The sequence below is a fragment of the Coenobita brevimanus genome, chromosome 95 (assembly GCF_032717465.1).
Source record: "Coenobita brevimanus isolate Jiangsu-jjx chromosome 95, ASM3271746v2, whole genome shotgun sequence".
NCBI classification, from domain to species: Eukaryota; Metazoa; Arthropoda; class Malacostraca; order Decapoda; family Coenobitidae; genus Coenobita; species Coenobita brevimanus.
Window position 1 is genome coordinate 15,187,188 of NC_137048.1, and position 24,918 is coordinate 15,212,105.

General features: G+C 39.4%; 1 protein-coding gene across 1 annotated transcript in view; it reads right to left on the minus strand.

The window, feature by feature from the left end:
* Nucleotides 1–24,918, minus strand: part of LOC145413150 (protein RCC2 homolog) — a 227,766-nt gene that overhangs the window by 6,629 nt on the left and 196,219 nt on the right. Inside the window, exon 5 of the mRNA XM_080282875.1 lies at nt 2,587–2,943. Within this exon, the coding sequence (XP_080139001.1) occupies nt 2,587–2,943 (357 nt within the window). The remainder of the gene's footprint in view (nt 1–2,586; nt 2,944–24,918) is intronic.

Sequence of the window (24,918 nt, forward strand, 5' to 3'; positions counted from 1 at the left end):
GTATCTTCCCTGTTTATGAAGCTCGTCTCTTGGCTCGACGTTCCCTATTATCATCTGGAACTCAATGACCACATGATCACTTTTTCCTATAGGACAGAAATATTTCAATGATTCTATTACATCGGGTTCTTTGGTAAACATTAAATCTAACCTTGCTGGTGTGTCCTCACCTCGGAACCGTGTCTCTTCTCTGACCCATTGCGTCATCACATTATTCATTATTATATTTAATAATGTAGTGCCCCACGAATCCTCGCTGCCTCCCGAGTCCCATTCTTCCCAGTTCACCTCTTTACAGTTAAAGTCACCCACCAAAATTATATTATTGCTTCTCTCAATTATTTTTTGTAAATAGCTAGCCATATCTGACAACATCTTATGGTATTCGTCATCATTCCATGCTCTCGTCTTAGGAGGAACATACACTACCGCCATATCTCCCTTGACTTTCTCTCCAGCTTCTAATTTCATATATATCACTTCAGCCCTGTCTTCTCCCATTTCCACGGTATCTACATTTATGGTGTTCTTCACTGCTATCATCACTCCTCCTCCCATTTTTTCTTTTCGGTCTCTTCTCCACAGATTGTATTTAACATCTCCCAAATGAACATCAATATCCTCTCTTAATTTGGTCTCTACAAAGCACATGACATCAGGTTCATATTCTCTCAAGAAATCATTAATTTCAAGCCTGGCTGATATTAAACCATCAATATTAGTGTATATCACCTTTAAATTATTTTTCATGTTTTTTATACCCTCTTCTCTCCTACTCTTTGTCAGTACCACTTCCTCAATTTCTAATCTTTCACAGCTATCCCCCTTAGTTTCCTCCGCTTCTATTTCCTTATATACTATCTATCTATCTATTGCCAGACGCCTCAATCCCGTTTGGGGTGGCCACAAACAAATCGCCTCCAAGTCGCCCTGTCCCCCGCCATTTCACTGCCCTGCTCCCAACTCACACCCCCCTCTCTCATATACCTCTCCACCCCATCCTTATATACCACTTCCTTAATTTCATATCCAATACTCTCCAAAAAAAAGTATTACATTCTTCCTCTGTCCTCTTATAATTTTTTTCCTATGCTTGATCCTTCAATGATTTTAAAACTTCTCTTTCTTCTTCATTTAAATCTTTTCTTATTATAATATTTTCCATTCCAGCCTCTTTGCTTAATTTCCAGGTCATTTTGAGTATATCATTTACTAAACTTTCTGATGTCAACTTGACTCTCATTGGTCTTGTTTCCCCTTTCCTATAAGGCCCTATCCTCCTTACTTCCTCAAATTCTTTTACCCACTTGTCTCCTTCGGGGTCAATTTTGCCTAATATACCTCTCACCAGGTTTGTGTCTCTCTCGAGTCTCACGAATCTAACCTTTTCTTCCTCCTCCATGTTCCCAAATATTACCACGCATCTGTTCCTTTCTACAGTTTCTCTCACTATTTTCTCTTTTTTCTTCAGTATTTTCACTACATTTTCTTCCATCTTTTTCTTGTTCATTTCCCTTTCTTCCTGGATGATTTCTCTTAAGCTGACCACTTCTTTCTGTTCTTCTACGTGTGCCCACTTTGCCTTATGATCTTCTAGTACACTACTCACCTTCTCTGTTTTATTAGTACTCTCTTCTAGTTTCCTCCTCAATTCAACATTTTCACACTTCAAATTTCTTATTTCTTCATTAGCCGTCTCATTGGACTGGATCAGACTCTGTATAGTAATTTCCTTATTCTCAGACACGTCCTTTAACACTAAATTCTCCACTTTCTTTTCAAGTTCACTAATCCTCATTATCAATGTTTTAACCAGATCCATGATATTAGTATTCCTATCAAATCCTGGAAATTCGAGTCCCTCAGTGTTTACATTTTCGGCCATGTTGGATGTTGGTTACTGTAGCAAAAACAGCTGTTACCGAAAATAGTACAAAACATTCATGTATATTCTTTCCAATAAATCTTTACATTTTTGGTAGTCTATATTAACCTGCAATATTTTAAACTTAAAACAAAACCATAGGAGACAGGATAAACATAATTCCTGGAAACTACTTAAGGTATGCAGCCTGGGCCGGGGAGCTGTTGAGAGACACGTCCATCCGTTGTGGCTGTCCGTGTGTGTGTGTGTGTGTGTGTGTGTGTGTGTGTGTGTGTGTGTGCATCCACTGTATAAGTGGTTATACACTTTAGGAGTATGAATAAAGTTACACATAAAGAAACCTCTGTTGCCACTTGACATAGCCCTGTAAAATTCATGTTATAACTCCCTTATCTGAACTATTTTTACTTAACCTAACCTTTCCGGATAATGGCAGTTGCTTGTATTAACAATGGAAATAATTATGACTGTAATCATCATTATAAGGCATATAATCATAATTAAAAACATCTGAATTAAATTTTTGTCTGTCTTTAAGAGTAATAATAAAACTATCAGTGTAATTGCCCAAGGTCTGCTGTAATATCACATGTAATTGTAAAAATTATCAAATACTATAACACTAGCTAATTACTATTAACTTATCCCCAAGTCTCGTCAGTCATGTCACGTACTCTTTAGACAAACCTGAGTGAACTTACCAACTCGCCATAGGTGGGTGATGGTCCCCATGAGATGACACTGTCATCGGCAGCCACTACCACCGAAGTGGTGGAACAGCCCACTGACCGAACATCCCAACCACATAGGTCTTGCACAGGCTTAGGGTACATGTTGGCCTCCCCAGTGCGCTTGGTCTGGCCCCACAGGAAGATGCCCATAGCGCTGGTGGCAATGGTGAAGGTGGAGCCACAGTATATCCTGTCCACACCACGGTTATGCCCATCAAAAAACTTGATAAGGCGGGGAATGAACTCGTCCTTGGGCTCTGCATGGCCCAAACGTCCATATCCACCAAAACCCCATGAAAAAGGGCGTTTCTTGGCATCAACAACAACCTGCAAATAATCATTAAAAAACTATATATAAAACAGTAATACAGTATATTAAGCTGCACTGGCATCATTCATGCTGTCTGCCAACACAGCAGCTGTCCACTGAAAGATCCATGAACGAAGAGTTCAGTACAGTATTACAGTATACTGAGCTTATTCATGACCTCTGTTACAGTTGTCCAATGAGAAATCCATCCACATGAAAGTATTCATATCTGGTAATAGAAGACCTAAGACTGTTGCTATATATTTGAAGTTAATATCTATACAGTATCTACATTAACCTTTCTATTTACATAATGCAAAGTGATCTCACAATTAACAGATCCCACTTACCCACTAACAGTTTATCAGTCCATCTGCTGTAATCAACTTTGTGACAAGAGAGAGGATGGAGGGGATCAACATGGTTTAGTCTGATGCCCTATCTCAAGCAACATATATTTTAGAATGGTTCCCCTTTGTATTTTGAATTCCTTGGCTTTTTTACCCTTTTTTTCTGAGCTAGTACCAATTATTGACATATTCTCTGAAAGGTGAAGTGACAAAGTGTGTTTATACTGCTTTGTCGTAGTTGGGGTGCCCATCATCCAATTATGTAATGCTCTCTCCCTCTCTCTCCAGGGGAGTACACTGAGTGACAAGGCAGATGCCAAATGGTTTCTTGTAACTCAAGAAACCATTTACTACACTCTGTGGTAACTATACAACCAATGACACCTGGGAGTCTGGTGGATTATGGTGCTCCAACTTAATAGTCTGTAGGGGTTTCTATTTGGGGTGGGTGGGGTTTACTGCTCACATAATGCCATTAAGAGATTAGTGAGGCCAGTCATCCTTGCCTTAAATGTCGAGACTGAGCAACAACGTCCCAGACCCCTCTGTTCCTATTTATATAAGGCAAAATGGGACTGGATCATGGATGATTTACAAAGTTTATGTAACTTCCCAGTATGGCATTATTAAGGCACCAATGAAAAGTCTTAAATATAATACAGTACTGTAGTTATTACTCTTTTTTCTGGCTTTATAGGCCTGACCCAATTTGGGATGATCGGAAGCTACATATACATACCTGCAACAATTTTTTCCTAATACTACTTGTCACCAAATAATAATCTAGATCATATTTTGGTGTGAAAATTTACATGCAGAAAATCAGCTGCCCACTTAGTTATTTTGGTTAATTAATATCTTTTATTATTTTTTTCCTTTCACAATTTTGCCGTCCATTTTAGCTTAACATCATTCACTCCTATAAGGGGAAAGGGCTGTACTTCAAATGCAAGATATCTATGATGAAAAGAGACCTGTAATTCAAATAAATCTTATCAAATCTAATCTACAAATGATGCCATGTTTCCTCTTGAGGAATCCCCATATTGGGGCTGGCCATGGTAGAGCTGATGTTTTCTATGGACTGGAAGCTCAACCAGGTGCCAAAACCAGCTAATTACTTTATTTTGTGGCATCCAAGATGCACATTTCTTATCTAAAAATCACCTTGAAATATCCCCACCTCGAGGCAAGAGGTGATGAATTAGTAAGGGGTTAGCTTTGCTCAGTTTGGAAGAAATTCTTATACAAATGATCATCTCACTGCTTGGCAATCACAGATAGTTTCTAGACTACAAACACTGCTGATTTAGTGTTAAAAAAATAATGCATTTCAGGACATACTCAGCAGAACTTAGATATAACCAAGATGAACACACAAAGTGTTCATAGTATGTTTACAACCGGCCATGTGGCAGTGCAGCAGTTTAGGATGGCAGTTTAGCAGTATAGTAGTTTTGCGTCAAGTGTACACCCTACTCAATGAACTAACATGATCAATGGTGGACTGCCAGTTAACTTTCTAAGACAGTCATGATCACTTCGCTGGCTGTCCACTCACTAATTACTATCTATCTATCTATCTATCTATATACCTAGGCTGCTTCCCCCAAGGAAAGGAAGGTAGCAGAGACAGGACGACACACTCAATTTACTCATCTATTCAAACACATACATTTGCATCTTAGCCCCAAAGGGGAGAAGGGACAGATCCTCATCGCACCACACTGCACGAGGGTCAACTGCACAGTGCAATCAGTGACATCTGCAGCAGGGACTGACAGCAGAGCTGGTTTACCCCTGCCACATCATAACAGACCCATCCCCTTCCCCACACCTGACCTGATTAGCTGATCAGACCAAATGTGGGAGAATATTCCCTCAGGGTTGCGTCATCATTTATTCATTCACAATTTCTCTCCGTTTATTTCTGTCACGCACAGCGACTCTTCCTTGCTCAACAAACATCCCTCTTGCATCCAACACTCCCTTCACGTTGTACATGGTCTCCCTCTCTGCCTTACACCTCTCACATCAGATCTAGTTATCTTCTTCACCAATTGCTCATTATCCATTCTCTCCATATGCCCATACCATCACAACACCCTATGCTCAATTCTACCAGCTATCTCCTAAACAACTCCAGTTCTCCTACGCACTTCATCATTTCTCACTCGATCCATACGCGTCACTCCACACATACTCCTCAGACGCCTCATTTCCATTACATTCAAACTTTTCCTCTCTGCTACACCCATATTCCATATTTCAGCCCCATATCATATAGTCGGTACCACAACACTCTCATACAGCCTTCTCTTTACATCCATTCTTAATGAACGACATTTAAACACTTTTTTCATTCCTCCCAGTACCTTTCCTACTTCATTCATTCTAAACTTCACTTCTGCATCTATTCTTCCATCCACAGCAACATGTGACCCTAAATACTTAAAACACTCTACCTCCTCAAACAACGCACCACTCAAAACTATATTCATCCTCATATCATCTACCAACCTCGTACACTTCATCACTTTACTCTTATTCTCATTTACTTTCAATTTCCTCCTTTCACACACCCTTCCAAACTCCTCTCCCAACTGTCTCAATCTCTCCTCTGAATCAGCTACCAGTGCAGTATCATCTGCAAACAGCAGCTGCTTCAGATTCCACTCTCTACCATCATCATTTACCAGACTCGGATCTCCACCTCGAACTCTTGCATTCACCTCCTTTTATAACACCATCCATATAAATATTAAACAACCAAGGCGACATCACACATCCCTGCCGCAGCCCCACTCTCACAGGAAACCAATCACTCACAGTATTTCCCACTCTTACACATCCCCTACTATTTACATAAAAATGTTTCACTCCTTTTAGTAACCTATCATCAAGTCCATACAATCTTAAAACAGTCCACAAAGCCTCCCTATCTATGCGATCACATGCTTTCTCTAAATCCACGAATGCCCAAAACACATCCTTGCCTTTCGCTAAATACTTTTCACACACTTGTCTCAGGGCAAACACCTGATCCACGCACCCCATCCCTCTCCTAAAGCCACACTGCTCATCACCAATCATTCCCTCTGTACCCTCTCTAACTCTCTTCATTAATACTCTACCATACACCTTACCTACAACACTCAACAGACTTATACCTCTAAAGCTAGCACATTCATACTTATCACCCTTGCCTTTATACAACAGGACCACACAAGCACTTGCCCAGTCAACTGGGACCATACCTTTCACAAAGCACACATTCAAAAATCTTACTAACCAGTCAACAATAGTCGCTCCACCACCCTTCAGGCACTCCACTGCACACCCATCCATACCTGCAGCTTTCCCCATTTTCATCTCCTTTACTGCCTCCTGCACTTCCCCCTTCGCGATCAAAGAATCATTCAACTCTCCCAACACATTTATTCCTTGCACCCTTCCATCTGCCACCATCTCAGCCACCCCTTCCTTCTCTACATTTAACAATCTTTCAAAATACTCTGCTCATCTCTTGCTTACTGCATCCATCTCAATTAACATCCTTCCATCCTCTGCTTTTACTCGCTCTTCCTTCCCAGACTCTCCCTTTCGCACTCTTTTCACTTTCCTTCCAAACCATTTTCCTATTCTGTTGAAAATTTTCAGTCATCCGCCTACCCCATCTCTCATCTGCTGCCACTTTAGCATCATGCACAGCCCTTCTCCCCCTATTCCTCTTTTCCTTATATCTCTCATATGACACCTCATCCTTCCTCTGCAGCCACACTTCATATGCACGTCTCTTCTCAGCCACGGCCATACTTACTTCCTCACACCACCATTCACTTCCTTTTCTTACACCACCACCCTTACGTCTCACACCACACACTTCTACTGCATGCCCCACCACAGCACTCTTAAACAACTGCCATTACTCCTCCACACTGCCATTTTCCTCATCTTTCAATTTTTCCTGATACTCTATCATTTTCTCTCTTTTATCCAACTCCCTCACTTTCAAAACTTCCCTGCCATACCTAACTCTCACCCATCTCTTACCTACTCTTAACTTTCCCTCCACCATGTAGTGGTCAGACATACCTCCACCCTCCCCTCTCAGAACTCTCACATCCAACAATCTTCCTATTACATTCCTGGACACAACCACAGTCCATCAATGCTCTATCAACAACCCTTCCACCCTCCTGTCTCACCCATGTAAACTTATAAATATCTTTCTTCTCAAACAGGGTACTTCCAATCATCATCTCTCGCTCAACACACATCCCTATCATTCGTTCCCCATTTTCATTTCTTCCAGGCACACCAGGCATACGAACTACGTCTTCAACTGCTACATTTCCCACTCTGGCATTCAGATCTCCCATCATTACCAAATTCATATTTGCTCCAAAACTCTGCAGACACTCATCAACATCATTCCAGAAAGACTCCCTCTCTTCTTCATCTCTTTCACTACCATGCCCATATGCACTCACTAACACCCACAACTCACATTCAAATTTTGCTTTCACCTACATCAGTCTCGATGACACCTCCTTCCATTCAATCACACACTGCTGTACTTCCGGACTCACTAACAAGGCCACATCTTCTCCTGCCCTTCCTCTATCAACACCTGACAATCTTTCATTCACATTTCCAAACATACACTCACCCTTCCCTTTCATCTTCATTTCACTCGGAGCTAACACATCCAACTTTCTTCTCACAAACATTCTCCCAATCTCCTCCTTTTTAGCCTCAATCATACTACATCCACACATATTCATAGACCCACACTTCAGGGTACGGGGATAACTCAGTCCCCCATCCCTTTCTCTGGCCTGTCTCTTTATAGGAACTAAAAAACAGAGGATGGGGTCCCTAGTCCCCTCACCCCACCCCTTTTAGTCACCTTTTACAACATGCAGGGAATATGATGCCAGTATTCTTCCTACCACAACCTGGCTGCAGAGTAGTAGTACCACCCCATAGTGCAGCCAGATTGTGTCCCCCTCGCAACAGGAGGGCTCACTAATTACAGCTACCGCAAACTGACTTAGAACCTCCCCCCACAAGGTATTAAAAAACATAGAAATCATAGTATACCACAATGTTTGTTCACGAAATGTCATTCATTTATATGATATCATGTTTCCCTTGTTTTTCAGGACCAGTTGGATGTGTTTTGGCATGGAATCACTTAGATCTCTAAAGTAATCTAAGGACATTTCTTTGCACCAAACATTTGTCAGTTCAGTCTTGAGGTTGTCCAGATTGGGTGTCTTCTCTGCCATGATTTTTTTCATCTTTGTCCAGCAGTTTTCTATCGGATTTAGATCCGGACTGATGCCAGGCCAGGTGAGGACCTCAATCCGATTATCCTGAAGCCATTTTGTCACCTTTCATGACTTGTGACATGGAGCTGAATCATGCATGAAAAAGTCGCACCCATGAATAGCAAAAAAGTTTAACAAATGATCTTTCAGAACTTGAATGTACCAGCCACGATTCATCATTAATTTCTTAAGAAGAAAGTAGAGGCCTCCCCTTCCCATTTCACCAGAGAAACACCCCCATACCATTATTGATTGTGGGTGCTTAACAGTCGGCACCGTGTAAGCAGGATCATATCGACTATGGGAGGCAGGGCGACAAACCTTGGCAGAACGCACCTGGAACACTTGAAATGTGCTTTCATTGGAAAACATAACTTTTCTCCACTCCTCCCATGTCCAGCGTGCATACTTCTTGGCAAACTGAATGCGCTACTTCTTCATGCGGTCAGTGAGAAATGGTTTCTTGGCTATGGTGTGGCTTGGCAAAACCAGCTCTTTCTGTAAGCGGTGTTGGATAGTTCGAACTGAGACGTCTTGTAACAACTAGGGATGCATTCTCTTCAATTCTGCTGCTGTCAGTCGAGTTTTCTTGATTACTTCCCTCTTCAGAAGCATTTCTGTACCTCTGGAAGTCATCCTCTTCTTTCCACCACCATGCTTGTGCTCTGGAACGACATCAGGTTGCAGGCCACATCCTGCAGCAAGAATCTTCATGACGGTCGACTTTGCGCATCCAGTACGTTCACAAATCGTGTTGATAGGGACATTATCCAGCCTCAATGCAATGATATGGATCCTCTCATCCCTTATGCAGTACTTTCCAGGCATGACAACTCGACTCTACTAAAATAATGGGGCAAACAGTAATGCATATAAAAAACGGGGGAGGTGCAAGCTCGGAACGACGGGAACATACACTCCCACTCTCGCTTCTGGGCAAGCACTGATGTGCTGAGTGTTTCACCACCTCCCGCCAACACCAGAGGAGCTGCCAGTTACTTTTAGTCCAAAAAATTCACTTGGTAGAGGTGGAAACACAAAGCAAAGACAAACAACTCTCCCATAGCAATTCTGTGTGTAGGTCCAGAGTCAATTTGCGATGGGTGTTGCAAAGTAGTCATGTTAGAGAAATGCTGGCTATTGGAATACTGAGTCATCATATACTTTTGTCACATACAGAAATTCAACCACCCTTCTTAGACTGGCTTTTCTTACTCATAATCTGTTCTATTTCAAGCAAGAGTATCACAGAAGGAAATAATCTTACATTTGCAAAAACATGAAAAATAGTTTTGTTTTACTGTACAGTCTGAAATACAGCGACACTGCTATGACTAAAACACTTTAACAGTGGCTAAGCCACTCAGGGCTCAGCCAAGTACAGTACCGTACTTAGTTAAAAAATGGAATACATTTACTGAGTACCATAATTAATACAATATTATTTAAAATTAACGGTGCATGATGGGCGTTCGTAACAACATACGCCATTTTTGTTGTTTTCATGCCAGAATCGCAAACGTTGCAGTCAGTGATTGCTCCTATTCACCTTCCACCTCACTGCTGTCCTACCAAAGCTGACTGATTGACTGATTAAAATATTTACTGTTATAATGGAATACCAAGCTACCATGATCAGCATGGGTAAATGCAGATCAGTGTGAGTGTTCTTACCTAATTGTTCTTACCTAATTGTATCTTTACAGGAATGAGTCAAGCTCGTACTGTCCCGTGTCTTAAACCATATTTATCGTACATATCCTTAAATTTGTGAATTGTTTTGGCACACACTATTTCATTCGGTAGTGCATTCCATTGATCAATTGCTCTGTTTGGGAAACTGAATTTCCTTACGTCTTTATCACCTCTCTTCTTATGCAGTTTTTTGCAGTGTCCTCTTGCTGATGCTTCTCCATATGTTAAGTAATCATTTATGTCTATTTTCTCCTTTCTCGATATGCACTTATATATCATTATCATGTCACCTCTTTTCCTTCTCTCCTGTAGTGTTGGTAGATTCAGTTTATTTAGTCTTTCTTCGTAGCTTAGGTCCCTTAAGCTTGGTATCCATCTTGTAGCGGCCCTTTGAACTTTTTCAATCTTGTCTATATGCTTTTTGAGATGAGGACTCCAGACTACTGATGGATATTCCAGGGTTGGTCTTATGAATGATGTTATTATCCTTCTTAGCATGTCTTCATTTATGTATGTGAATGCTATTCTCATATTTGCAAGCAGTGTATACATGTTCCGTACCTTCACGCTGATGTGGTCAGCCGGAGATAGTCTGTTATTGATAATCACACCTGGGTCTTTCTCTCTTTCTGATGTGTATAGGGTTTTATTTCCTAACTTATAATCCCAATCAGGTCTTTTTCCACTTTTACCAAACTTGATTACATGACACTTGTCCACATTGAATTCCATTTGCCATGTACTACTCCATTCATGAAGTTTATTTAATTCTTCTTGTAGCTCTTTACAAGAGTCTGTGTTAGTAATTCTCCTTTGTATTTTTGCATCATCTGCAAACATATTCAGATAGCTCTCATTTCCAGTGTTACTGTTTATATCATTTATATACACTAAAAACATGATTGGTGCCAGCACTGAACCCTGTGGTACTCCACTAGTCACTTCTTTCCATGATGAGTAGTTTCCTCTTAGTACTGTCCTCATTTCTCTTTTTATGAGAGTCTTGCATCCAACAAAAAAGTTTGCCTCGAATTCCTCCTTGATGGTACAGTTACCATAAAGGTCTTTGGTGTGGTACTGTGTCAAAAGCTTTCTTGAAATCTAAATAGATACTGTCCACCCATCCTTCCCTTTCCTGTATTGTGTTTGTTACTCTGTCATAGTAGCTCAACAGATTAGTAACACATGATTTTCCTTTTCTGAAACCAAACTGTCTTTCTGTTATCATACTGTGTTCTTCTAGATGATTTACCCAAGCTTTTCTTATAAGCTTTTCTAATACCTTGCTTACAACACTGGTCAGTGATACTGATTGGTAGTCGAGTGGATTTTGTCTATTTCCTTTCTTGAATAAGGGGACAATATTTGCTTTTTTGCAAATATCAGGTAATTTACCTTGACTCAAGGATTTCTTGAAAATTAAAAATAATGGTTTACTTAACTCCTTTGCACATTCTCGTAATACCCAACATGAAATTTCATCAGGACCACTTGCTTTTCCTCTGTCTAATCTACTTAACTCCTCCTGTATTACTTTTTCTGCTATTTGTATATCTGGTAGTATGTGTGGACATGTGTGTTCCACATAGTCCCTCTCAAAATTTTTTTCTTCTGTAAAAACTAATTGGAAATTCTTATTTAGTGCTTCACAAATATCTTTCTCTTGTGTATAAGTGATTCCCTCGTCCATAATGGATTGTATTATATCTTTTACTTTGGTTTTGCTTCTGATATAGATGTAAAACAGCTTTGGTTGATCACTACTTTTATTTATTATATCCTCCTCAAACTGTTTTTGGGCTTCCCTCCTTATTCTTGTATAGTCGTTTCTTGCCTGTTTGTAATTATTATACGCCCTTTCACTATTGTGTCTTCTGTATCTATTCCACAACAAATCTCTTCTTTCTTTTGATTTTTTACATTCTGTATTCAACCATTTCTGTATTTTCTTATCTGCTTCTTTGTGCTGTGGGATGTACTTCTGGACTCCTATTTCATAAAATTCACAAAATTTTTTATATACAGCATTTAAATCTTGTCCTCTAAGCTCATTTTCCCAATCAGCTTCTAAGAAATACTTCTTTAGGTCTTGATAATTTCCCTTTTTATAGTTTAGGCTCTTTTTGTAACTGTCATTGCTGTTTACTATGTCATATGCTATCCTGAAGTTATAATTTAGTAATGCATGATCGCTTTTGCCGAGTGGAGGGTGATATATTAAACTGTCAATATCATTTTCTTGCCTAGTAAATATTAGATCTAGCACTGAAGGTACATCAAGTCCTCTTTTTCTGGTGGTTTCCCTCATGTTGCGTTAAGAAAAACTCTTGTATGAGATCCAGGAACTTTTGGTCCCAACAGCTTTCTTGGCTATTTATATCTAGAGTATTCCAATTTATATTTGTATTGAAGTCCCCAGTTGGTATAATTCTTTCCGATTTCTCTTCCATTTTATGTAGCAATGATCTTATACTCTGAATTGTACTCTCTGCCAGGTCCTCATATTCGTCTCTTTCCCATGTGTTTGATCTGGGTGGCATGTACAAATTGGCTACAATTACTTTACCTTCAGATGTGTCGATCTCTACTGCAATCAGTTCTACTTGTGATGGTATATCTAATTTTATTTCCTTGACTTTTAGATTTTTCTTAGTTAATATTATAATTCCTCCTCCTTTTTTTAAATTTCTGTCTCTTCTCCATATATTGTATTCCCCTAAGTTTAGTATGTCATTGGATATCCTTGGTGTTAATTTTGTCTCAGGCATATTATTTGTGGTTCATTTTCTCTGACATAATGATTCATCTCTAGTAATTTAGATACCATTCCATCCACATTTGAGTACATCAACTTTATCATCTTGTTTATATACTTGTCATGACATGGTTCTACTACCTTCCTCCTTTTTCTTCCGTCCTGTTTGTGTACCACTTTCGTACCTGCAATCCTATTACTTTGTAAAAAAATTTCTTCTTCTCCTCTTCTGATCTTCCCTCATTTTTTGTTTTTGCTTCCTCCCTTTTCTCTTTCAGTAATTCCAGTTCCTCTTGTGTTAGGCATCTTTTTATCCATACATTTTTGAACTCCTCTTTTTCCATAAGATTCTTTGCATTTTTTAGTATCTCCTACACAGTGTTTACACTCTGGAAAGTCACCTTTAGAGGTCTTGTCTTGCTTTTCTCATATTTCCCTACCCTTTTGTGTTCCTCTATGTCTTTACTATAGATTTCCTCTGATACTTCTTTCAGCAAGTTCATTACATTTGTCATCTCCTTTTTGTCTCTTGTGATCTTGTTTTTAACTTCTTCCTCTTCTATACCAGTGATTACTATTGATTTGTTTATCTCTACTGAATCTCTGACTAACTTTGGATTGTTTTGGATTATTTTTTTCACCTCCTTTTTAATGCTTTTTTCCTCCACCCTTGTTTCTAAGTCTTTCTTTACTTTCACCATTTCAGCATACGTGATTTCTACATCATTTTTGTAGCTTTGCACAGCTTCATTCACTTGTGTTATCTTCTCCTCAATATCACTGCTCTGGTCAATAAGACTGCTAACTTGCCTAATTGTCTCTGTGTCATTTTTGAACTCTTCCATAACACTCTCGTGATTGACTACCGTACTTGCCATTTCACACATTTTCTTCCTAAGTGTACTCAATTCCACTGTTAGTTCACTGATGGTTGTGTCTTTCTTATTGGCCTCCCTTCCTAGTTTTTCTATTTCTTCCTTTTGCAAGTGCATCTGCTTCTTTATTTCATCAATTTCATTTTTGAAAGCCATTTCTAGTTTGTTTACACGTTCAACCAGTCTATTGTGGGTCTCTACTTCAACCAGTTCTTGGTAGAAATCATCATTTTGCTTTTACCTTTATCCTTTTTCTTTTCCAAATTTGCTTTACTAAAGTATGTATCCATTTTGCAATACTTAAAGTGCAGAGCATGTACTTACAATCTCCGTGTTGTTGTAGTCTAAACAAACCTGAGAGATGACTAAGAGTATTCTTTCGTCTTGGTTCTATTTCCTGTTTGAACAAGTCTTGTTTAAACTTATTATTTTTTTCCTTTTAATAATGAACAATCATTTAGTCTAACCTGGTACTGAGCTTGACTCATACAAAGATACTAATTTAGGTAATGCCACTGGCCTTGATGATTCGGCACGGAGCGCCAGCGTCGCATGTCCGCCCAGATTGAATCCCTGTGTGTGTGTGTGTGTGTGTGCACATGTGTGTGTGTGTGTGTGTGTGTGTGCACATGTGTGTGTGTGTGTGTGTGTGTGTGTGTGTGTGTGTGTGTGTGTGTGTGTGTGTGTGCACATGTGTGTGTGTGTGTGTGTGTGTGTGTGTGTGTGTGTGTGTGTGTGTGTGTGTGTGTGTGTGTGTGTGTGTGTGTGTGTGTGTGTGTGTGTGTGTGTGTGTGTGTGTGTGTGTGTGTGTGTGTGTGTGTGTGTGTGTGTGTGTGTGTGTAGTGTGTGTGTGTATGTGTGTAAGCATGTCTGCGTGCATGCGTGGTTATGGAGGGAGGAGAGGGACACAATAAGCTGCTTTTCCCAGTCTCATCAGCCCAGTATTGTCTTGAATTGGGTATTTCATTCTTGCTTACCAGATGATTTATTAAAAGAAAAGACAGTATCTTGTATTGATGTGTAAATAAAGTCATTTAGTCTTTTATTTGCCTTGCTATTTTTAGGGTGAATAAAATGCTAGAAAAATTGACTAACTGAAAAAAATGTTTATTGTTATAAAGGTATGTTTACTGCCCTTCATGTGATGATTTTTGTGTGTGTCCAGTACTGATACTGTACAACCAAACATGTTTTCATATCTTTGGCAGATAGTGAAGTTACCAGCACCCCAAACTGTGACTGTTACTGTAAATGTGGTGTGTGTGTGTGTTCTTACCTAATTGTATCTTTACAGGAATGAGTCAAGCTCGTATTGTCCTGTGTCTTAGACCATATTTATCGTACATATCCTTAAATTTGTGAATTGTTTTGGCACACACTATTTCATTCGGTAGAGCATTCCATTGATCAATTGCTCTGTTTGGGAAACTGAATTTCCTTACGTCTTTATCACCTCTCTCCTTAAGCAGTTTTTTGCAGTGTCCTCTTGCTGATGCTTCTCCATATGTTATGTAATCATTTATGTCTATTTTCTCCTTTCCTGATATGCACTTATATAGCATTATCATGTCACCTCTTTTCCTTCTCTCCTGTAGTGTTGGTAGATTCAGTTTATTTAGTCTTTCTTCGTAGCTTAGGTCCCTTAAGCTTGGTACCCATCTTGTAGCGGCCCTTTGAACTTTTTCAATGTTGTCTATATGCTTTTTGAGATGAGGACTCCAGACTATTGATGCATATTCCAGGGTTGGTCTTATGAATGATGCTATTATCCTTCTTAGCATGTCTTCATTTATGTATGTGCATGCTATTCTCATATTTGCAAGCAGTGTATACATGTTCCGTACATTCTCGCTGATGTGGTCAGCCGGAGATAGTCTGTTATTGATAATCACACCTAGGTCTTTCTCTCTTTCTGATGTGTATAGAGGTTTATTTCCTAACTTATAATCCCAATCAGGTCTTTTTCCACTTTTACCAAACTTGATTACATGACACTTGTCCACATTGAATTCCATTTGCCATGTACTACTCCATTCATGAAGTTTATTTAATTCTTCTTGTAGCTCCCTACAAGAGTCTGTGCTAGTAATTCTCCTTTGTATTTTTGCATCATCTGCAAACATAATCAGATAGCTCTCATTTCCAGTGTTACTGTTTATATCATTTATGTACACTAGAAACATGATTGGTGCCAGCACCGAACCCTGTGGTACTCCACTAGTCACTTCTTTCCATGATGAGTAGTTTCCTCTTAGTACTGTCCTCATTTCTCTTTTTATGAGAAAGTCTTGCATCCAACAAAACAGCTTGCCTCGAATTCCTCCTTGATGGTACAGCTTCCATAAAAGTCTTTGCTGTGGTACTGTGTCAAAAGCTTTCTTGAAATCTAAATAGATACTGTCCACCCATCCTTCCCTTTCCTGTATTGTGTTTGTTACTCTGTCATAGTAGCTCAACAGATTAGTAACACATGATTTTCCTTTTCTGAAGCCAAACTGTCTTTCTGTTATCATACTGTGTTCTTCTAGATGATTTACCCAAGCTTTTCTTATAAGTTTTTCTAATACCTTGCTTACAACACTGGTCAGTGATACTGGTCGGTGGTTGAGAGGATTTTGTCCATTTCCTTTCTTGAATAAGGGGACTATATTTGCTTTTTTCCAAATATCAGGTAGTTTCCCTTGACTCAAGGATTTCTTGAAAATTAAAAATAATGGTTTACTTAACTCCTTTGCACATTCTCGTAACACCCAACATGAAATTTCATCAGGACCACTTGCTTTTCCTCTGTCTAATCTACTTAACTCCTCCTGTATTACTTTTTCTGCTATTTGTATATCTGGTAGTATACATGCATGTTCCACATAGTCCCTCTCAAAATTTTTTTCTTCTGTAAAAACTAATTGACAATTCTTATTTAGTGCTTCACAAATATCTTTCTCTTGTGTATAGGTGATTCCCTTGTCCGTAAATGGATTGTGTTATATCTTTTACCTTGGTTTTGCTTCTGATGTAGCTGTAAAATAGCTTTGGTTGATCATTACTTTTATTTATTATATCCTTCTCAAACTGTTTTTGGGCTTCCCTCCTTATTCTTGTATAATCGTTTCTTACCTGTTTGTAATTATTATACGCCCTTTCACTATTGTGTCTTCTGTATCTATTCCACAGCAAATCTCTTCTTTCTTTTGATTTTTCACATTCTGTATTGAACCATTTCTGTATTTTCTTATCTGCTTCTTTGTGCTGTGGGATGTACTTCTGGACTCCTATTTCATAAAATTCACAGAATTTTTTATATACAGCAGTTAAATTTTGTCCTCTAAGCTCATTTTCCCAATCAACTTCTAAGAAATATTTCTTTAGGTCTTGATAATTTCCCTTTTTATAGTTTAGGCTCTTTTTGTAACTTTTATTGCTGTTAACTATGTCATATGCTATCCTGAAGTTGTAATTTAGTACTGCATGATCGCTTTTGCCGAGTGGAGGGTGATATATTAAACTGTCAATATCATTTTCTTGCCTAGTAAATATTAGATCTAGCATTGAAGGTACACTGAGTCCTCTTTTTCTGGTGGTTTCCCTCACATGTTGTGTTAGGAAAAACTCTTGCACGAGATCCAGGAGCTTTTGGTTCCAACAGCTTTCTTGGCTAATTATATCTAGAGTATTCCAATTTATATTTGTATTAAAATCTCCAGTTAGTGTAATTCTTTCCGATTTCCCTTCCATTTTATGTAGTAATGATCTTAAACTCTGAATTGTACTCTCTGCCAGATCCTCATATTCGTCTCTTTCCCATGTGTTTGATCTGGGTGGCATGTACAAACTGGCTACAATTACTTTCCCTTCAGATGTGTTGATCTCTACTGCAATCAGTTCTACTTGTGATGGTATATCTAGTTTTATTTCATTCACTTTTAGATTTTTCTTAGTTAATATTATAATTCCTCCTCCCTTTTTTAAATTTCTGTCTCTTCTCCATATATTGTATTCCTCTAAGTTTAGTATGTCATTGGATATCCTTGGTGTTAATTTTGTCTCAGTTAGGTATATTATATGTGGTTCATTTTCTCTGACATTATCATTCATCTCTAGCAATTTTGATACCATTCCATCCACATTTGAGTACATCAACTTTATCATCTTGTTTATATACTGTACTTGTCATGACATGGTTCTACTACCTTCCTCCTTTTTATTCCCTCCTGTATGTGTACCACTTTCGTACCTGCAATCCTATTACTTTGTAAAAAATTGTGTTCTTCTCCTCTTCTGATCTTCCCTCATTTTTTGTTTTTGCTTCCTCCCTCTCCTCTTTCAGTATTTCCAGTTCCTCTTGTGTTAGGCATCTTTTTATCCATACATTTTTGAACTCTTCTTTTTCCATAAGATTCTTTGCATTTTTTAGTATCTCCTCCACAGTGTTTACACTCTGGAAAGTTACCTTTAGAGGTCTTGCTTTTTTCGTATTTCCCTAACCTTTTGTGTTCCTCTATATCTTTACTACAGACTTCCTCTGATACTTCTTTCAGTAAGCTCATTACATTTGCCATCTCCTTTTTGTCTCTTGTGATCTTGTTTTTTACTTCTTCCTCTTCTATTCCAGTGATTACTATAGATTTGTTGATATCTACTGAATCTCTGACTAACTTTGGATTGTTTTGGATTATTCTTTTCACCTCCTTTTTAATGCTTTTTTCCTCTACCCTTGTTTCTAAGTCTTTCTTTACTTTCACCATTTCAGAATAAGTGGTTTCCACATCATTTTTGTAGCTTTGCACAGCTTCATTCACCTGTGTTATCTTCTCCTCAATATCACTGCTCTGGTCTATCAGACTGCTTACTTGCCTAATTGTCTCTGTATCATTTTTGAACTCCTCCATAATACTCTTGTGATTGACTAATGTACTTGCCATTTTACTTATTTTCTTCCTAAGTGTACTCCGTTCCACTGTTCACTGATGGTTGTGTCTTTCTTGTTGGCCTCCCTTCCTAGTTTTTCTATTTCTTCCTTTTGCAAGTGCATCTACTTCTTTATTTCATCAAATTCATTTTTGAAAGCCATTTCCAGTTTGTGTACACGTTCAACCAGTCTATTGTGAGTCTCCACTTCAACCAGTTCTTGGTAGAAATCATCATCTTGCTTTCTACGTTTATCCCTTTTCTTTTCCAAATTTACTTTACTAAAGTATGTGTCTACTTTGCAATACTAAAAGTACAGTGTACTTACATTCCCCAGGGCTGTTGTAGTCTAAACAAACCTCAGCTGACTGAGCGCATTCTTTCGCCACTCGGTTCTCTTTTCTGTTTGAACAAGTCTTGTTTAAACTTATTTTTTTTTTTTTTTTTAATAATAAAAAATCATTTAGTCTAACCTGGTACAGAGCTTGACTCATATAAAGATACTAATTTAGGTAATGCCACTGGCTGTGCTGGCTCGGTATGGAGCGCTGTCGACGCACGTCTGTTCTTCTTGGCTCCTTGTGTGTGTGTGTGTGTGTATTTACCTAGCTGTGTTTACCTAGATGTGATATACAAGAAATGAACTATGCTTGTGGGGTTCAGTCTCTGTTTCTTGATAATAAAAATAAAAAAAAGGAGGGGGGGGGGCATTTGAAGACATGCAGGCATATGTTTTGGAGATATAGTGTATTCCTTCACATAATGGCCTTTGTATTTTCTTAAATGAATGAAAGGACGGGTTTTATTGAGTTTTGTTTTTCAGAGTTCATTTTACGAAAAATAATAATTATATCTATATACTGATACATTTGTAGTGTAATTTAATAGAGATGAACATCATGTCTCAAATTATTGTACGAAAGGAATCGGACACTTCGGACTTCATCTTTCATAAACAATAATTCATTCATTCATTCATTGCCAGACGCCATGTATCCCACACAGGGTGGCCAAGGGCTTAGAGTTAATTGTTTTACAGGGAGGGGCACTAATCCTCCACCAACCCCACTTGACGTAGGGATGCCAACAGCATCTGGTGTTCCCCGGCGGTCACCCATCCAAGTACTAACCATAAACAATAAACAAACTGGTAATGTTATGATGGCGTCGTGGTATGGAGTAACATTTTATAAGGAAGGGGTTGTTTGTTTGTTTTCTTGTCTTGTACCCTCCTTTTACATAAATATAAAGACACCAAACATATATATATATATAGTACTGGAGAGAGACTCTAATGTGTTAGGATAGTGTCATGGAATGCAGTAACATTATGTAAGGAAGGAGTTGTTTGTTTTCATGTCTTGTACCCTTCTTTTACATAAAAATTAAGAAACCAAAGACAGATATACAGTACTGAATAGAGATTCTGAGAGGTGAGTGTGTATTTTAGTAAAAAAAATACTCATATCAAGCAACCTTTCTGTAGTCTTGGTCAAGACATACTTTTTTTCTCAGAACTTCCTTTCCAGAATTAGGGTGCGTCTTTCACACTGCAGCGTCTAGCATGCCACGAAATACGGTACTGTTAGATTGATTTATTTACCGGTAAATGTACACTTTACGCAACAGAAAGACCTTACCAATTCAATGCATATTCCTCCAGCTTGTTTCTGTATTGTTCTGACTATTTTCAGTTTGGTAAATTACTTTTTCTTGTTGAAAAATTTCCTCCCTGTTATTATCGTCATGTTCTTAAACTGTACCTACGACTGTTTCCTGCGTAATGACAGAAACTCAACACATTCAAATGTGGATTTCATTTTCCAACTTCCCTACTGGAGGTTAGGATAGGTTACATTATTAGGTGCAGGTAGGCTAGGTTAGGCCAGGTTTAATTAAACACTTTGATTAGAACTGTACCTTCCGCCATTACGTTAATGAATCAAACAAGAGTTGTCACACCAGAACAGCTAAAAACAACGGGGAAACAGATTTAACAAGAAATGTTTACTTACCAACCCAGAAATAATCAGAAAAATATAACAATATCAAGATGAACTGATTTGGTAAGGTGCTTTTACTGCTTACAGTAAAGCATATGTTTAGCCCCCTCAATGGCTGTGAGTTCAGAAATATGCGTGCTCCCATGGCAGGCGTCAAAACCATTTTTTCTAAGTTCTACAATCAATTTCTTTTACATACAGATGTGAAAAGACTCGTCTGGTGCACCTGGCTTTTTTTTCCTTAAACCCATCTTGTGATTTGCTATGATTTGTGAATGAATTAATAAAATTAGGGCACATGTTACATTAACATTTAACCCCTCCGTGGGCCAAGGCCTGGAATTTTCCATGCACGCCAGGCCGACGATGGGGCCATTTTTTGAAGTTTCAAAAATTGATTTTTTTTTCTTGCCATATTGAAGAGAAACTTCAGATGCACCTAACAGTGCAAATCTCAGCTTCCCAGACACATTCTGTGACTTGCAATGAAGCACGGAGTTGCAGAAATATCGGCAACCGATATCTGCTGCCCAGGAGACTGACACAATGCAACTAGGCAGGTGTTGTTTTTGTTTTGTTTTTTTTACCTCCCAAAACGATGTGAATGGTGCTGAAATGTTGTGCATATATGAGATATGATGATGATAGTACATAATCTGTTAGGAATGGCTGGAAAAAAAATTATGAACACTTTTTCACCTTTTTTGATATAAAATATGTTTATGGTAGTCTCGAGTTATTTTTTAAGTTATCGTTATGCCCATGCTTGGAAAAGGGAGCGAAAGGGTTGAATTTTCAGTCCTAATGAGAAAATTGCACGTCCTCTGAGGCTAGGCTCTGCCGAGGGAGAATAAAGTGGAGGGTCAGATCCGACTGGCAATTCGAAAGTTGACTTGCAACTTCGAGCTCCCACAAGGCTAAAAACAGAATCGAAATGCAGTCTCGGAACTAAAAATAAGTCTAATTATTATGAATACAGAGACAAAGCAGAAATAAATATGTTTACAGACTGGGGAAAACTTTTTTTTTCCATAATGTTTATCTTTCTCTATCATTTTACGTTCATCTTTATCATTTTACCTTGTTATTTTCGCAATATATATATTGCTGTCTCGTAAACAGGGTGGTTGTGTGTGTTTTGCAATGGAGGAAAAAGACTGTATTTTCTGTCTGGGTCAAGATAATGAGTGTAACTATGTGCTTTTAGGCATGGCCACGAGCGAAAAAATCGTACATCCACTCCTCACGACAGCAGGTGGTGAACTGACAGATGATATATGAGAGGGTGAAGTCAAGGTCAGTCTCATGTCCCAGATTTTCGTTCACTTCCCGAAAGTTTTCACAGTTTTCTACAAGTTGCACTACATCGAATGATCCAAATCAGTTCAACAAACCTGAGCAAATAGGTAAAGATACTAAGACAAAAATGCATTTTTCACTTATTATCATGTCTTTATTGTTTGTGCCTGTATTACTTCATAATTATAAACAGATGGTTGCGTGTGTTTTGCAAGAAAGGACAAAGATGATATGTTCTGCCTGGGTCGAGATAATGGGTGTAGTTGTGCTTGTTTAGGCATGACCAGGAGTGAAAAAATCGAAAATCCACTCATCACAGCAGCAAGCTCTGAACTGTTTGATGGGGTGTATGGGAGTGTAGAGTAGGTCAGTGCGAAGACGTTCAGATCGTTTGTTCACTTCCTTAAAATTTTTGCAGTTTTTTATAGGCCGCACTCAAACAACACCTTCGGCCATTTATCGGCTAAACGTCATTCGACGCCGGCTGCCAAGGAGGGGTTAAACATATCGGCGAAAACATCTCGGATAAAGTGACCACCTGGTAGTAGTTGTTCCCTAGGCAGTCTGGCCGAACAGCCCCGAGCCCCTTAGGAAAGCCATGGCCGAGATCGGGCTTTCCCACAGAGCTCTCAAAGAGTGTATGTTGTGTTGTTGGCGTAGGTGATTGTGTGCAATGCAGTCTTCCATAATGTGCTTAATTGTATGGGGTGCTGTGCTGCATCCTGGACAGGCATCAGCAACGGAGTCATCCAGCCTCTTCTGGTAGCTTAAGAGGGCTGGATGGTGCCCACATCTCAGCCTGGCCAGGTGGACCCTGTCCTCACGAGGAAGATAGGATTCAGAAGGGTGGATGTCAGGAGGCCGTGCATGCAGCTGTGTGTTGTCTTTAAGTGACTGAATGGAGCGGCGAGTGATCTGAGTGTGGATATGCCTCTGGAAGCTGGTCTGAGGTGGGCGAGGGGGGAGAGATGTCTATTTGTGTATGGTATCGTGTGCTGGGTGTTGTTTTGATGTTCCTTGGTGTGGGTGGATGTACTGCCATGTACTGTAGTGGATGTTGTGGGTTTGTGGAGGCTGCACCAAGAAACTGGGTGCCTCTCATGTCTAGGTGATCCTTGACTTTGAGGACTTTGGTTTCTTAATGTAGGTGGTCTGTGGGTGTAGTAGCTGTGCAGCCTGTGATTATTTTTAGGGACTTGTTCTGTATGGTCTGTAGAGTGTTGTAGTGTGTTTTGGTCAGGTTAGAAGCCCAGGCAGGGCTTGCATAATTCATCCCTGAACGTATGTACAGTATTGTTTGTATACTGTGGTGGTGGTTTCTTTGTTGTTTCCGAATACTGTATGGGCAAGTGACCTCAAAGCATTGAGTCTTGGTGTTATTTTATTTTTAATGTTTGTGATGTGTTGTTTAAATGATACTGATGTATGTTACACCAAGGATTTTGTGTGTGTGTGTGTGTGTGTGTGGTAGGGGAGTGTTGTTTATGGTGAGGAGTGGGATGTGACTGTGTTCTGCTGTTCAGTTTGTGAGAAGAGACACTGTAGATTTGGCTGGGGCTATTTTGAGCCTGTCTGTGGTGAACCATTCGTGTAGTGTGTTGAGGTAAGGTTGAATGATGTGTGCAGCTGTGTTGGCGTTTTGGTGTGCACATGTAAGTGTTATATCATCTGCACAGGAAGCTATGTGTATCTGTGGTGTGTGGGGTGTGTGGGTACATCATGCATGTATAGATTAAAGAATGTAGGGGACAAAACAGATCCTTGGGGGACGCCATTTGTGAAGTTTCTGGTGTTAGTAGACTGACCGGCAAATGTTACGTGTGCACATCTGCCTGCTAAGTAGTTTGCCAGCCATCTTTTTGTGTTATTGTGCATGTTTGTGTTGAGTATTTTGTTTGTGAGGTTGTGGCGGGGGATGGCATCAAAAGCTTTGCTAATGTCTAGTGTGACTAGGAGTGTTCTGTGTGGTGGCCTAGCTGAATTCATGCCATCGAAAACTCTCTGTGTAAGGTCAGTATGAAGGGTGTTTGTGGAGTGTAGTGGCCTAAAACCATGTTGTGACTGGGCTAGGGGAATGTGAGGTGTGACTAGTTGTAGTATCAGTTGTTCAGTGACTTTAGAGGGGGTGCAGAGGAGTGTGATGGGGCAATGTGAGGAGGGTAATGTGGGGTCTTTGTTGGGTTTAGGGATAGTGATGATATTGCCATGCTTCCAGATGTTGGGTGTTATGTTGTGTGAGTAGCTGTAGTTTGATATGTTGGTGAGTGCTTGTATGCCTTGTGGTCCTAGGTGTTTAAGGTGAATGTGGCTTATGTTGTGTGGTCCACAGGCAGATGAGTGCTTGAGGTTGTTAATGATGTGCTTCGTCTGGCTGTAAGCGAAAAGTGCGTAGTCTGGGTCTGTGGAGAACTGTCTTTTACGTCTGATGATACGTCGGTCTTCCGGATGGGGGGTTAGATGGCTGACTTGTGAAAAGTGATTGATGAGAGTGTTTGCTTGTTGTTTGTTTGAGGGTATGGTGTCTGTTGTTGCGATGGCAGCGTGTGATTGTGTGGTGTTGCTGCTGGAAAGTGTGATGCTGTTTAGTGTTTTGTAAAGTTTGCTGATGTTTGTTTTGTGGTCAAGTGGGGTGTTGGGGAGTGTAGCAGTGTGTTCCGTTGTCTGATGAGGCCTTGAATTTCTGGTGTGAAGTTGGGGTTGTGTCTCTTTCTGTTGCCTGGTTGCTTGGGATGGTAGAGTACGGTCATGTAAATATATCAGTGGCCTTCGTTCCC